Below are 12,120 nucleotides of genomic sequence, written 5' to 3'. Positions count from 1 at the left end.
AGGCTCTCAATTGAACTGTATTTATATTTGTGTTACATTGCAGACGCAATTAGATTTTTTTTTGTCAATTGAAAAAACGTGGTGCCTTTCAAGCAGTGATGCCATATCTACCAACTTTTTGGTAGATCTACCAATTTTCACTTCAGTCTACCTATCTACCGCCTTAGACCTAAAAACTACCAATTTTTGTAAATTAGTTTGTCATATCACCACTGAATTATTTTTAGGACTATGCCCAGAAAACATAACCGAATTGGACAGAGAGTGGAAGACATTTCATTTCACAGAAAAAAATGTGCATCCTACACCTGGAGAATTCTGGGATCATGTTTCATCCATTAAAAAAGGAGACAGGTCTCCAATGTTTCCCCTGCTATGCGAATTCGTGAGAAAATTACTCGCACTTCCATATAGTAGCGCTAACGTTGAGAGATTGTTTTCTGCAATTAATAATATGAACCGTACCGTAAACCGTAGGCAAATTCTCGAGCACAGCCTCAAAATGGCGATCCATAATAGGGATGCGAATGTTATTGACGATGTGCTCGCGAAACTGGCGGCGGGCGCTGTTTTAGAAAAATGAGAGTGGCCGTCGACAATGCGGTAAATTAACAATGTAGAGTAACACAATGTGAAGTATAAAGCTTGTAGTGTGTTATAAAATAGTAATGGAGCATGTAGCAAAAAAAAAAGAAAAAACCCATAGCTGTAAATAATTATCTTAATTATTAATCTACATAAATATATATGTATATATATAGGTACATATATCTCTCACGGTCAGTTTTTGATTCACCATCGAATTAGAGAAAATAAGCTTTAGTTCGTAATTTGAAGCATGCAATGTTGAAAATAATACGCCTCAACGCTTGAAAATTAAAAAAGGCATGGGCACTCAAGAGTCTATGGATGTTAACATTAAAAATATATATATATATATATATATATATATATATATATATATATATATATATGAAAACCTTCCAGAGAAATATAATTTGCACGGATACTCTAGAGGGATCGTTGCGTACTAAAAGATTCATAGCAAACATCGGGCAGCCTAGCGCAGAACATTTAAATTTTTCAATAAAATATGTATAATTTCCAAAAATAAACATTTTTATAACAGTTCATGCATTTTTAATCTTAAAAAATCTTCTAAATTGAGGTGGTAGATCTACCAATTTTGCATTTTACATTCTACCAACTTCTACCAACATTTGGCACATAATCTACTAATTTTCTAAAATTCGGGTTGGCAACACTGCTTTCAAGTGCCGGCCGGGGCTATGGGCTCTGTCACCCTCGACGCTACGCCCTTTGATACATATACCGACACTGGATTAAATTTTAACTAATTAATTATATACCTACGTAACATTTGATACAAAAATTATCCGTATCAATCAACGTTTACCGGAAACACGGGCATTGAGTTGTCTTTGTTTCAGCTTACTACAACATATTTGCAAATGTACATAACAGAAAAAACATTTGTATTTTTTTAAACGTATAGAAACATGTCCTTCTAATATTTTCATAATGTATCTATGGTTATAATTTAAGCACACCACAAAACGCACTAAATTATTTAATAAGGTTAGACTTAAAACGATTACCTATTAAAATTTCCGTTCATAAATAATTCATTTTTTAAAGCCTTATTTTTGTTTACCGCAACCTCACCGCAACATTCTATACCTTGTGTACAACACACACACGTGTGTGTGTGTGTGTGTTTTTTTTTTTAATTATGATTTCAATCAATCAGGTAGGTAGATAGAAAAACTCTTCTTATGTTGCGTATCCAATACTGCAGTCTAGAATAATTTTATGTGTGACACTGGGCGGTAACACTTATTCTAAAAAGATTACCAAACATTATTGATTTGGATTTTATATATAGGGCGTGTAAGAATAGCTACTTGGTAGGTTTAATGAAATCATCGTAGACAAAATATTACGAGTATAGTTTAAAAATGAAGCGGGCGTACCTCAACATGACTGTGTTTTTCTTAACAGCTGTGTAGGTACAAAAAAATATGTTTTGTTTCTACTGATGACCAGAGAGGGTTGCTTCATTTGGGGGTACCGTACGGTATCGTGGGCTGCAGCTACTGCTCTAGCCGGCGACCCCCCGTGGGAGCTCGTGGCGGAGGTCCTTGGCGAGATGTACTCATACATATCGTCTAGGAGAGCTCTTGGTGAGAACCCCTCGTTGGACGGAATCCTACGGGTGCGCCGGATGAGGCAAGAAGCATTAATGCGAAGGTGGGGGGAGGACCTAGCGGAGCAGCCGTATGGCTGCCTTGCGCCCGGTCCTTGAGCAGTGGATACGCCTCAAGCGCAAGCCCCTCACCTCCCGTCTGACGCAACTTCTCACCGGGCACGGCTGCTTTGGAGAATACTTGTGTCGGACGGCCCAAAAGGAGCCGACGACTGAATGTCACGATTGTGGCGCGGCGGTGGACTCTGCCCAGTACACCTTCGAGGTGTGCCCGAGATGGGCGGCACTGCGTCGCGATCTGACGACAGTCCTCGGAGGGGACTTGTCACTGCCTAGCGTCATCACCGCGATAGTCTCCTTCTGGGAGATAGTAATGTCCCAGAAGGAGACCGACGAGCGGATGAGAGAGGAGGCCAACGATGAGGCCTCCGTCCGCAGGCGACGAACGGGGGTGCGTAGGAGGCGCTACTTAATGCGCCTCCAGTAACGTCCCTGTGCTCGTGTCGGGCCGGGATGGGAACCCGGTCCTGCTAGACACGGCGTCGTCGGGATTATTCAGAGGTGAGCCGGATACTCCCCATGGAGGAGAAGTCTGGCCTTTTCGCCGAAGCCAGCCGGTCGCTGGAGGGATCCTGTTGCCTGCAGATCCGGGACCCTCCAATTAAAGCCCCGCAGGGGTTTGGTCGGTACTACACCCCCAAGTGCTGAAGCCGACATACGGTCTAGGACTGCCTACCCGGGCGTCCTGGATTTTACCCGTAAATGGGTTCCCCTGCGATACCAAAAAAAATGGTTGCTTCATTTATTATTCGGAGATTAAAGTTTATGTTCTAAAAATTTCATCCACCATTTATGGACACTGTTTTTTTAAATAACTTTTATTTTGTTTTAAGTAATTTTACACAAATCTAAGTCAAATAATGTTGATATTCAACTCAAAATGACGGCATGCTTATGCAAAGTTAAGTTCATTGAAGTTATATATAGCCATTGATTTATTTAATTTCTTGTAAATCAATGTATATTTAACGTAATTTTCATTAAATTAAAGAATGAATGAACCATATAATGCGCTAGTAGACCGATTAACGCGCCGAGCAAATATTATTGACACAGTTCTACATTAAGATAATCAAGCAAAAGTGGAAAAAGAAAAAAATAACTACTTAAATACCTACCTTGCCTTTTGTGGACTATAGACGCATTGGCGCAACGGTCACAGCACTGGTTTCTGGCTGTTGTGCTGGCGGTTGCGGATTCGATCCCCGCACATGACAAACATTTTTATTGGCCAAACAGATGTTTGTCGTGGTCTGGAAGCTTGTGCAGTCCTTCTCACCGTGCCTCGGAGAGCACGTTAAGCTGTCGGTCGCGGTTGTTATCATGTAAACCTGATAGACTCAACAATAATGGTTTCTATTGTTATATTAGTAAATGCCTTTTGTTCATTAATCTGAGGGTAAATGGCTTATTCGCGAAGACTTGCGAACAAAACTAAGAAACTCTCGTTTCACACATTAAGGGTTGAATTCAAAAGGCAGCGTTGATTATAGTTGATTCCGCATTGTGAGGAGGTTCCTAAGCCTAGAGCCTTAACTACTGGCGGCGTGGACCGTGGACTTAAACCTACCCTTGAAGCTGTATAGAAAATTGATTTTCTAGTTTTCATTTTGAATAAAATCTAAAATATATCTCGGAAAATGTGTTATTTAATTAACGGTTATTTTATTACATAATTATTTTACAGCAGTTTTTTTCTCAACTGATTTTCATAATATTTGTGGAACAAATAAAGACTTGCAACACTTTCGTGCAAATCACTGCAACCTATTTTCACTTTTAACTCCTTGAAATAAGGCTCAAAATTTTGTGACTATCTTCCTATAAGTATTTAATACTACTATCTCTTTCTAAAAATGGTGGAATTACATTAAACGTGTTCTTTAATAATATTAAACGCTATACATGGTTTTTAATGATACAATAAATTTAAGACATTCATATTGGTAGTTTATATAGTATCTAGCTATCTGCAATAATGCAAAATAATTATAACGTGAATATAAATAATTATATATATATATAATTATTTATATTATTATTTAAATATAATTTTGATACCTTCCACTCGAATAATAAAATTAGAATGCTAAGAGATACATAACTATGTATAAATATTGTAACTAACAGAAATCGTATCAATATAATTCAGAACAAAACTCATTGCAGGTAAAAATTGAGGAATAAAAAAAAATATCATATTCGCAGATTATTTTATACTATATAATATAAACTAATGTAAAATATATTACGGGGTCCATTCTATTACGATTTAGAAATATTAACTAAAGCACACTAATGTTATGGCGTAGACTACCACGCAAAACGTGTAAAATATCCGATCAATACTATTTTAATGGTAAAGTACTGAATTAAAGTTGAAAATAGTACATTACTCAGTGTGCAATATTATATTCAAAATATTCATATAATTTTTTAAAATTTATTTTGCTTAGTTTCGAAATATTTACTGAAAAACTACTTTGTGCAACTTTATTCGAACATTACCACACTGTGACGACACGCATAACGTCGCGTTTGCGTCATCATACCGTGAACAGCGCTCAAACGGGGTGGACGTGGGATGAAAGACTCTTTAGCGCTTCATTAGAAACATTATATTTTTTTTCAAATGTTTCTAATATTGAAATTATAAGTACAAAGTAAATAGGATAGGTAAGTTTACTCGAGGTTGTCTTCATAATTTACTGTTTAACAGTGTTAATTACTTAAGAATCTAATAGTCTTTTTTTATTTGTTACAGGGTTTTTCTTCGGTCGGCCGCCATCATGGCGTCGGACGAACAGTTTTCGCTATGTTGGAACAATTTCCATGCGAATATGTCGGCAGGCTTTCACGGCCTGCTGTCGCGTGGTGACTTAGTAGATGTAACGTTGGCTGCCGAGGGCAGATTATTACAGGCACACAAATTAGTTTTATCAGTATGTTCTCCCTATTTCCAAGAAATGTTCAAAATGAACCCCACGCATCATCCCATAGGTAAATATTGAATATTACATTAGTTTTTTTCTTCTTCTAATTATTGGTTCTCTCGGCATTAATCTGATTTATCTTTCTCTTGTTTCAGTATTTTTAAAAGATGTTAGTCATTCAGCGCTTAGAGACTTATTACAGTTTATGTATCAAGGTGAAGTTAATGTTAAGCAAGAAGAGTTAGCGTCGTTTATTAGTACCGCGGAACAACTTCAAGTTAAAGGTTTAACCGGTAATCAAAATGAAGAGAGTTCCACACCATCTAAACCAAAGCCGACGTCGAGGCCAGGCCCGAGGTCGTCACAACAAAGGCAATCTGTTATGACTAAGTTAGAGACTGATTTAGATTCTAAGCCCTCCTCAACTCCAGTAGCAATTAAGAGACCAAATAGGCCATCAATAGCATCAAACAATTCGTCATCATCTCAAAGCGGACCCGCGAAACGGAAATGTGTAGACCCCTTAGAAGCCGGACCTTCAGGATCAGCTAAAGAGGAATTCGTTACGATACCGGACGAAGACGAGAATAACGCTGTAGCACCGAAAATGGAACCAGAATTTGTTAATGAAAGTATGTGGGACGAAGATGACGATGGCACGAATAATGATGAAACTAACTTCGGCGAAGACGACTCGAATATGGAAATGACCGGTAAAAAAAACGGCAGATTTTGAAGCCTTTTTTTTTAATGTTAAAGAATATAATTGAACATGTAATTCTTCTGTTCAGGGTTTGATGGTTCTACGACAGGCGATGGTAATATTACTGGAGGTGGGGAAGGTGGCGCTGTAGGTGACGCACAAGGTAGGTTTACTCTTCATTTCGTCAGTTAGCTTTTATCTATTCTTGATGAAAGCTACCTCCACGTAAGATACAAGATCAATTGTTTTGACCATTTCCAGATAAAAATTTTTTCCTTAAATAACCATCGAATAACATTGATCTTGTATTATTAGATTTAAATGAAATTTGTAAGTTAGAATAAGTTTAGTATTAGTTTTTTATACAAGGTCTGTAATTCTTTATCATGTTACAGGTTAACCGCGTAAAAGGCAGTTCTTTACTAGGTCAATTAGTAAAGCACTGTCTAAGGTATTTGTTGGTATGTGTGGTTATGTTAATCGAGGTTAAAGGTAAAGGTAAATTTTGGTTTTTTAGTAAGTCCGGTTGGCGATGTAAAAAATTGTAAGAGGTAAATATGCAATTAAAGGTAAGCAGGTAAATTTTAAGGTAAGGTTTGGTATTGGTAACAAATGACGAAAAAAGGTATTTGTCAAGTAGAAGTTTCTTGAACGTTGTTCTCGAAGCTCTTACTTTTGACTAACTAGAAGGTATGATGAAAACGTCAATTGAATTTCGACAATACAAATTCAGTTGAAGTTCTCTATGGTTTTACCGGAGTAACTAGTCTTCGGAACAGTATTCATGTCAACCAACATTTTTTCCGGTATGAGGTAATGGTTCTGTGCTTTCCATAAAAAAAATCAAGATTTTTTTATTTCCTCTTCATGCTTTTAACTTACGCCGAGACGTACGTAAAGAAATGAATTTAAGTAATGATTAACTAATTTAATCGCATAAATTGTATGAAATTCTGTGATTAGATTAGTTAAATAATTTCAATTTCTTTTCGTGCAACTGCGCAAGTATTTTACTATGGCACTTAGGGTCATGGTGCAAGTACTCAGTTACAGCGTATTACTAAATTGACTTGAAGGTTCCCCATATATCGAAGAAATATTTCTTTTACATTGGATTGTAAATTTCTTGAATGTAGACAAAATTGTTGAGAAGGTACGGTGGTCAAGAATTTTGTCTCCTTTGATTGTATCTGATAATCGAAACCAAAACTTGGTAAAACAATGGAATGAGTTTCGATTTCTGAAATTATAATAGAAAGTACACAGGTTACTATAGCTACGTGGTGGTTTCGGATAGTTTTTTAAGGTTAAACACGAGACTACCAATCGAGTCCAAGGTGTTTGTAATTAAGGTAAGGCACAGCAGCATATTTCCTATTCAAAATCTGGGACCGCCCGCTTGTGGGAGGCACCTCGACCGTACCGAAGATCAACCAGTTTTTTTTTTGTGGTGTGTAAGGTGACCAGAGCCATGAAGGCATTTAATATAAGATTTTAAAAAGCAAACTTATTTTGTTTTTTTTTTTTTTTCTTAATAAATAAAATCCAGTTTTTTGTTGTTATTATTGTAACCTATATACCTACCCATTCTTTGATATCAAGACCATGAAAATTTTATTTTAACCAGTAATTGTATACCTATATACAGATAATTATCGCCGTCATATAGTGTGATATTTAAACATAGCAATGAGAATAATTTGGCGTCGCACGTAATTTTTAGGTAAATAGCTATGATGTAGTGATGCCGACACTTAGACTTCAATAAGAGCCCACAGGTTCCTGAAAACAATCCTTCGCATGCTGATATAAAATTTGTCATTGTATGTACTAGTATTTTAATCGTTTTCTGACGTCACGTCAGTTGTGAGAGTTTGTTTCAATAAGTAAATCGTGCAATTACGTAAGTCGAGAGGCATCGTTCTGGCGTGTAAGTGATATCCCAATCATGTTCTTACGACGGATAGTAGTCTGCACTTCAACTGATAAAAAGGGAACCTCTTACCATAATTACGAAAATAGGTAATACGAAATTTCAGAATCGGGTTACAGTAACGCCAGTGGCGGATTTACAAATTTGCCGTCCCCTAATGACCCGAAACTAGGTACAAATGCTGAGGGCATGTACATTCATTTTTAACCGACTTTAGAAAAGGAGGAGGTTTCTCAATTCGACCGTATATATATATATATGTCTTCGGGGATAACAAATTTTTTGTTGGAAAGGAGATATCCCTGGCGTGGTACCATGATAAGGAAACCAGGATCTGATGATGGAATCCCAGAGAAATTGAGGGAAACTCGAATATCCCCATAACTTTTGACTAGCTGTACCGATTTTTATCATGTGGTTACATTTAAATTTCATCGAGATCTGATAACTTTTGGAGTAATCTTTGATAATGCGTATTTACTTGTCTATTTTTTCGTCTACCTACGTTGTATTACTTGTCGATATAATTGAAGTCGGTTTTTATTCGTAGGCCTCCAAACAATAATTTAAATTAGTAATACTAAATGTAACCGTATTAATATTAAAATATCGGGTCGAAGCTGCCAACGCGCAGTGAAGGGAGCGTGGTGGATTAAGTTCAAATTCTTCTCCTACCTGGAGAAAGAGGCCTATCCCTAGCTGTGGAATGTTACATATGGTTGAGTCGTCGATTTTACGAGTCTAACGCAGGTGTGGAGCTGAGGGCAATCTGTGTCAAATCTGATAGGTTATAAAACTGAATTACTGAGTTCGAAACGCAAACGATTGTATGATTATTTATTTTAACAACCAACAGCTTATACATAGTTTTATCATATAGCACAAATAATATATATAGCCAATATAGCTAGTAATATAACCTCTGATGTATATAGAAAAGAGTGATCGCGAAGGCCGTGTCCAGTATCCACCCCCCAGACCACACCCGCGAAATTTGTTATAGATTTATTTTTTTATTTATTTTGTGTCGGACATAGTCCATATCATACAAATACAAAATCTTATAAATACAATATCTTAATGTTGGTATAACAAAAACAAGTTACATCTAATGCTAGTAAATCAATATAAATATATATGGAAGCAAATAAAAATATCAAATAATAAATAAAATCAATAAAAAGCAAAAGTAATAGCTTTCTGGACACGACCCTCGTCAGTCAGAATGTAGTCGTATCCAGTGGCGCAGTATTGCAGAGTCCCAGCGGCCCGCCAGTGTACTTAGAGGAAGAATGTCGTTCGAGCTGGTTAGTAGCCTCTGGAGCATGGATGCACACCTCTTACGAATAATAACATTAAAGCTATCAACGCGCCTCGTAGTAAACATTTCGGAGGTACTGCAGTAACGCGGCAACGTGAGCAGCACTCTGAATGCATTGTTGTACTGGTATCTCAGGGCGTTGTACGCAACGCGTATACACGATCCTAAGGCTGCCGGTGTAGAAGGATTGGCAATATGCCTTAAACAGAATTATCTTCACACTATCAGTAACCTTTCAAACCTTCGGGCCAGCATGTTGCAGCGCACGGCCAGCGCCCTGCGCTCTCGCTCCAAATCCTCGTCATCGCTGAGGTTATCCGAAACCCAGCGACCCAGATACTTAAAACTTTCTACTCTATTTAAAGCAACACCTCCAAGATACACTGGTGGCACATTCGCATAAACTTTCTTGCCGGCCTTAAACACTAAGAGTTCTGTCTGAGAGTTCTAATCTGCTTGAGGCATAGGGTGGCCCTTTTTGTAGAAAGACCCGGTCTAAACCCAAACTAAGAATCTTGAAGCTTAATATGCCCCTCTAACTGCTTATCAAGCACTGTCCAGTACCTTAGCTATGACTGTAGCCTGTAAGATTGGTCTAAAGTTAAAAGCATCGGACACGTTCCTGTCTTATTTTTCAATATGGGTACTACAATAGTGTACATAAGATTTTCCGGCAGATAACCGAAGTTTAAAGTTCAATACAAAGAAGGCGTATGTTTTTAGCAGATTATATAAAATAGAACCTATAACTCACAACACAACTTTTTTGTATGACCAGACAAGCGTACATTCAGCGACGCGTCAATCATAAAAATCATCACAAGCGCGTTGTCGACTATCCCTGACCCTCCACAAGAAGACAACACTACTACTACTGCTACTATGGTTGAGGAACTTCCCCAGTCAGGCTAATGCAGATTTTGAGCACATATTTACTTTTCTGCCCTACCTCAGTGCTATACACTATCATGAAAGTTAGGGAACGTACCCATACACTGTAACCACTAACACGTTTTTAATTTTTTTTTACATGTCCCCCTTGGTGACCAATCGTGGTATTTTTAGACACCCCCCCCCCCAGAACGGGTCACGTAGTATGGGTAAGTTCTCAATTTTTCTGTAATTAGGGGAAATTCATTAATTACGTGAGCTCAGAATGAGGGGGAGGGGTTCAATGATATCTTACCAAATCTCATTTAAACTGAGGGGTATAGTCGAAAATCTCACACCAACTGCCAAAAAATATAAATAATCATGATATACCTTTTTAAAATCCTTGTATTGTGCCCTTCAATTTGATACCCATATTGTAGTATTCGAGAAAAAAATTTTTTTTCATTTCTTTATTTTTATTTTTTCATTAAACTACAATGGCTTCGCACAGCCGCCATGTTTGACTTTTTTTAATGTTACCTATCTAAGAACACTTGGGCAGCTAAGACGAACCTAACGATACCTCAATTATGTAAATCCGTTCAGTGGTTCTGGAAATATGAGGTAGTAAAGAATATTACATACAAATATACATACATACAAGATACGCGCGAAAAACATAACCCTTCCTTGGCAGTAGGGTAAATATTACAAATACAAAAATATATTTTGGTTCATTTTGCCCGCTAAAATAAATGTCATGGCTATTAAAATCATTTAGTTTTTGCTTTGAATTTTATTTAATTTAAATAAATTACTTACTATACATAGTTATGTACTTGAACAGTTATTATTTTATATTTAGCGTCAATATCACGTAAAGGGAGGAGGGTCCAGGCAAATCTCACCTCAGGGGGAGGGGTCTATATTGATCGAAAAATAGTTCATGTAATTAATGTCCATTGTAATTAACGGTCAATCAGCGCAAAGTTGTGTCTAATGTTTGATGATGTAGCTGTAACTTTATTGATTTCGGATTATGGGTGATGTTCAAAAGATAAAAGAAATCCAAAGAAATAGTATTCTTAATTACTTGTTCGTTCAAATGCTCACACGACTATTTCAAACCACTCGAAACTATACAAATAAATAAAATTGGAGTGTCAGTTTGTTTTATTAAAATAACCGCTTTTCACTAAATGCATAATTATGAATGTACACACGGTACATATACCGAAATAACATTTTGTATATTTTTTTTCGGTTTATCTGTCTGCCTGTCTGTCTGCTTGTTCCGGCTAATCTCTGAAACGGCTGGATTGATTTTGACGTGACTTTCAATGGCAGATAGCCGACGTAATAAGGAGTAACTTAGGCTATTTTTATTTTAGAAATTTATTTTGTAACTGCAAACAACAATAAAAAAAATGTATGCCACGCGGACGAAGTCACGGGCATAGGTAGCTTTAAAAGAAAGAGGTAGAAATGGCCTTAAAATTGTTTTTACGTTCAACAGATGGCGCGCGTTATTTCGTATTGACATTGTTCCGTAAGACTTGTCTTGAGAACATAATAGATGGCGTTAACATGCTTAATTTCTGAGATAACGAAAACGTGAAAAAAAACAAAAGGTGATAAAAACTATTTTGATGTTTTTACACATATGTTAAAATACTAAATATAAGCATTTCACACAGATTTTCTTAAAAGCCCAAACAGAAATAATAGATCTATTCTTAGAAGATCCTTTCAAATTTTGAAAAAAAGATAATCACAACTAAAATTAAATTTCTTTACGTAGTCTGAATGTTTTATTATAATCAAAATTTAACAATATGTAATGAATAGCCAATATTTATAATAAACATACATTTTTTTATTTTCGACTATCTAAATTGTTGGTTATCCTTTTTTTTCATCACTAAAAATTAACTAATTTTTTGTCTAACAATTATATTTAATTAAAGTATATTTGTATAACGAATACTTGGTTGCTTTTTGCTATTTCAGTTTAGTATAAAAATATTTTTCTCACAAAATATGCGTAGCAAGGAATAAAATTCCGTTATT

At 36.4% G+C, this 12,120-nt stretch overlaps 1 protein-coding gene across 1 annotated transcript in view; it reads left to right on the top strand.

Annotated features, from left to right (window-relative positions):
* The first annotated feature begins 4,815 nt into the window (after positions 1-4,815).
* Positions 4,816-12,120, top strand: part of LOC123658064 — a 518,186-nt gene continuing 510,881 nt past the window's right edge. Inside the window, exons 1-4 of the mRNA XM_045593548.1 lie at positions 4,816-4,963; positions 5,052-5,287; positions 5,376-5,933; positions 6,012-6,086. Of these exons, the coding sequence (XP_045449504.1) occupies positions 5,077-5,287; positions 5,376-5,933; positions 6,012-6,086 (844 nt within the window). The 5' untranslated portion in view covers positions 4,816-4,963; positions 5,052-5,076. The remainder of the gene's footprint in view (positions 4,964-5,051; positions 5,288-5,375; positions 5,934-6,011; positions 6,087-12,120) is intronic.

Source organism: Melitaea cinxia, chromosome 11 (assembly GCF_905220565.1).
Source record: "Melitaea cinxia chromosome 11, ilMelCinx1.1, whole genome shotgun sequence".
Taxonomy (NCBI): Eukaryota; Metazoa; Arthropoda; class Insecta; order Lepidoptera; family Nymphalidae; genus Melitaea; species Melitaea cinxia.
This window is presented reverse-complemented; position numbering and strand designations above follow the sequence as displayed.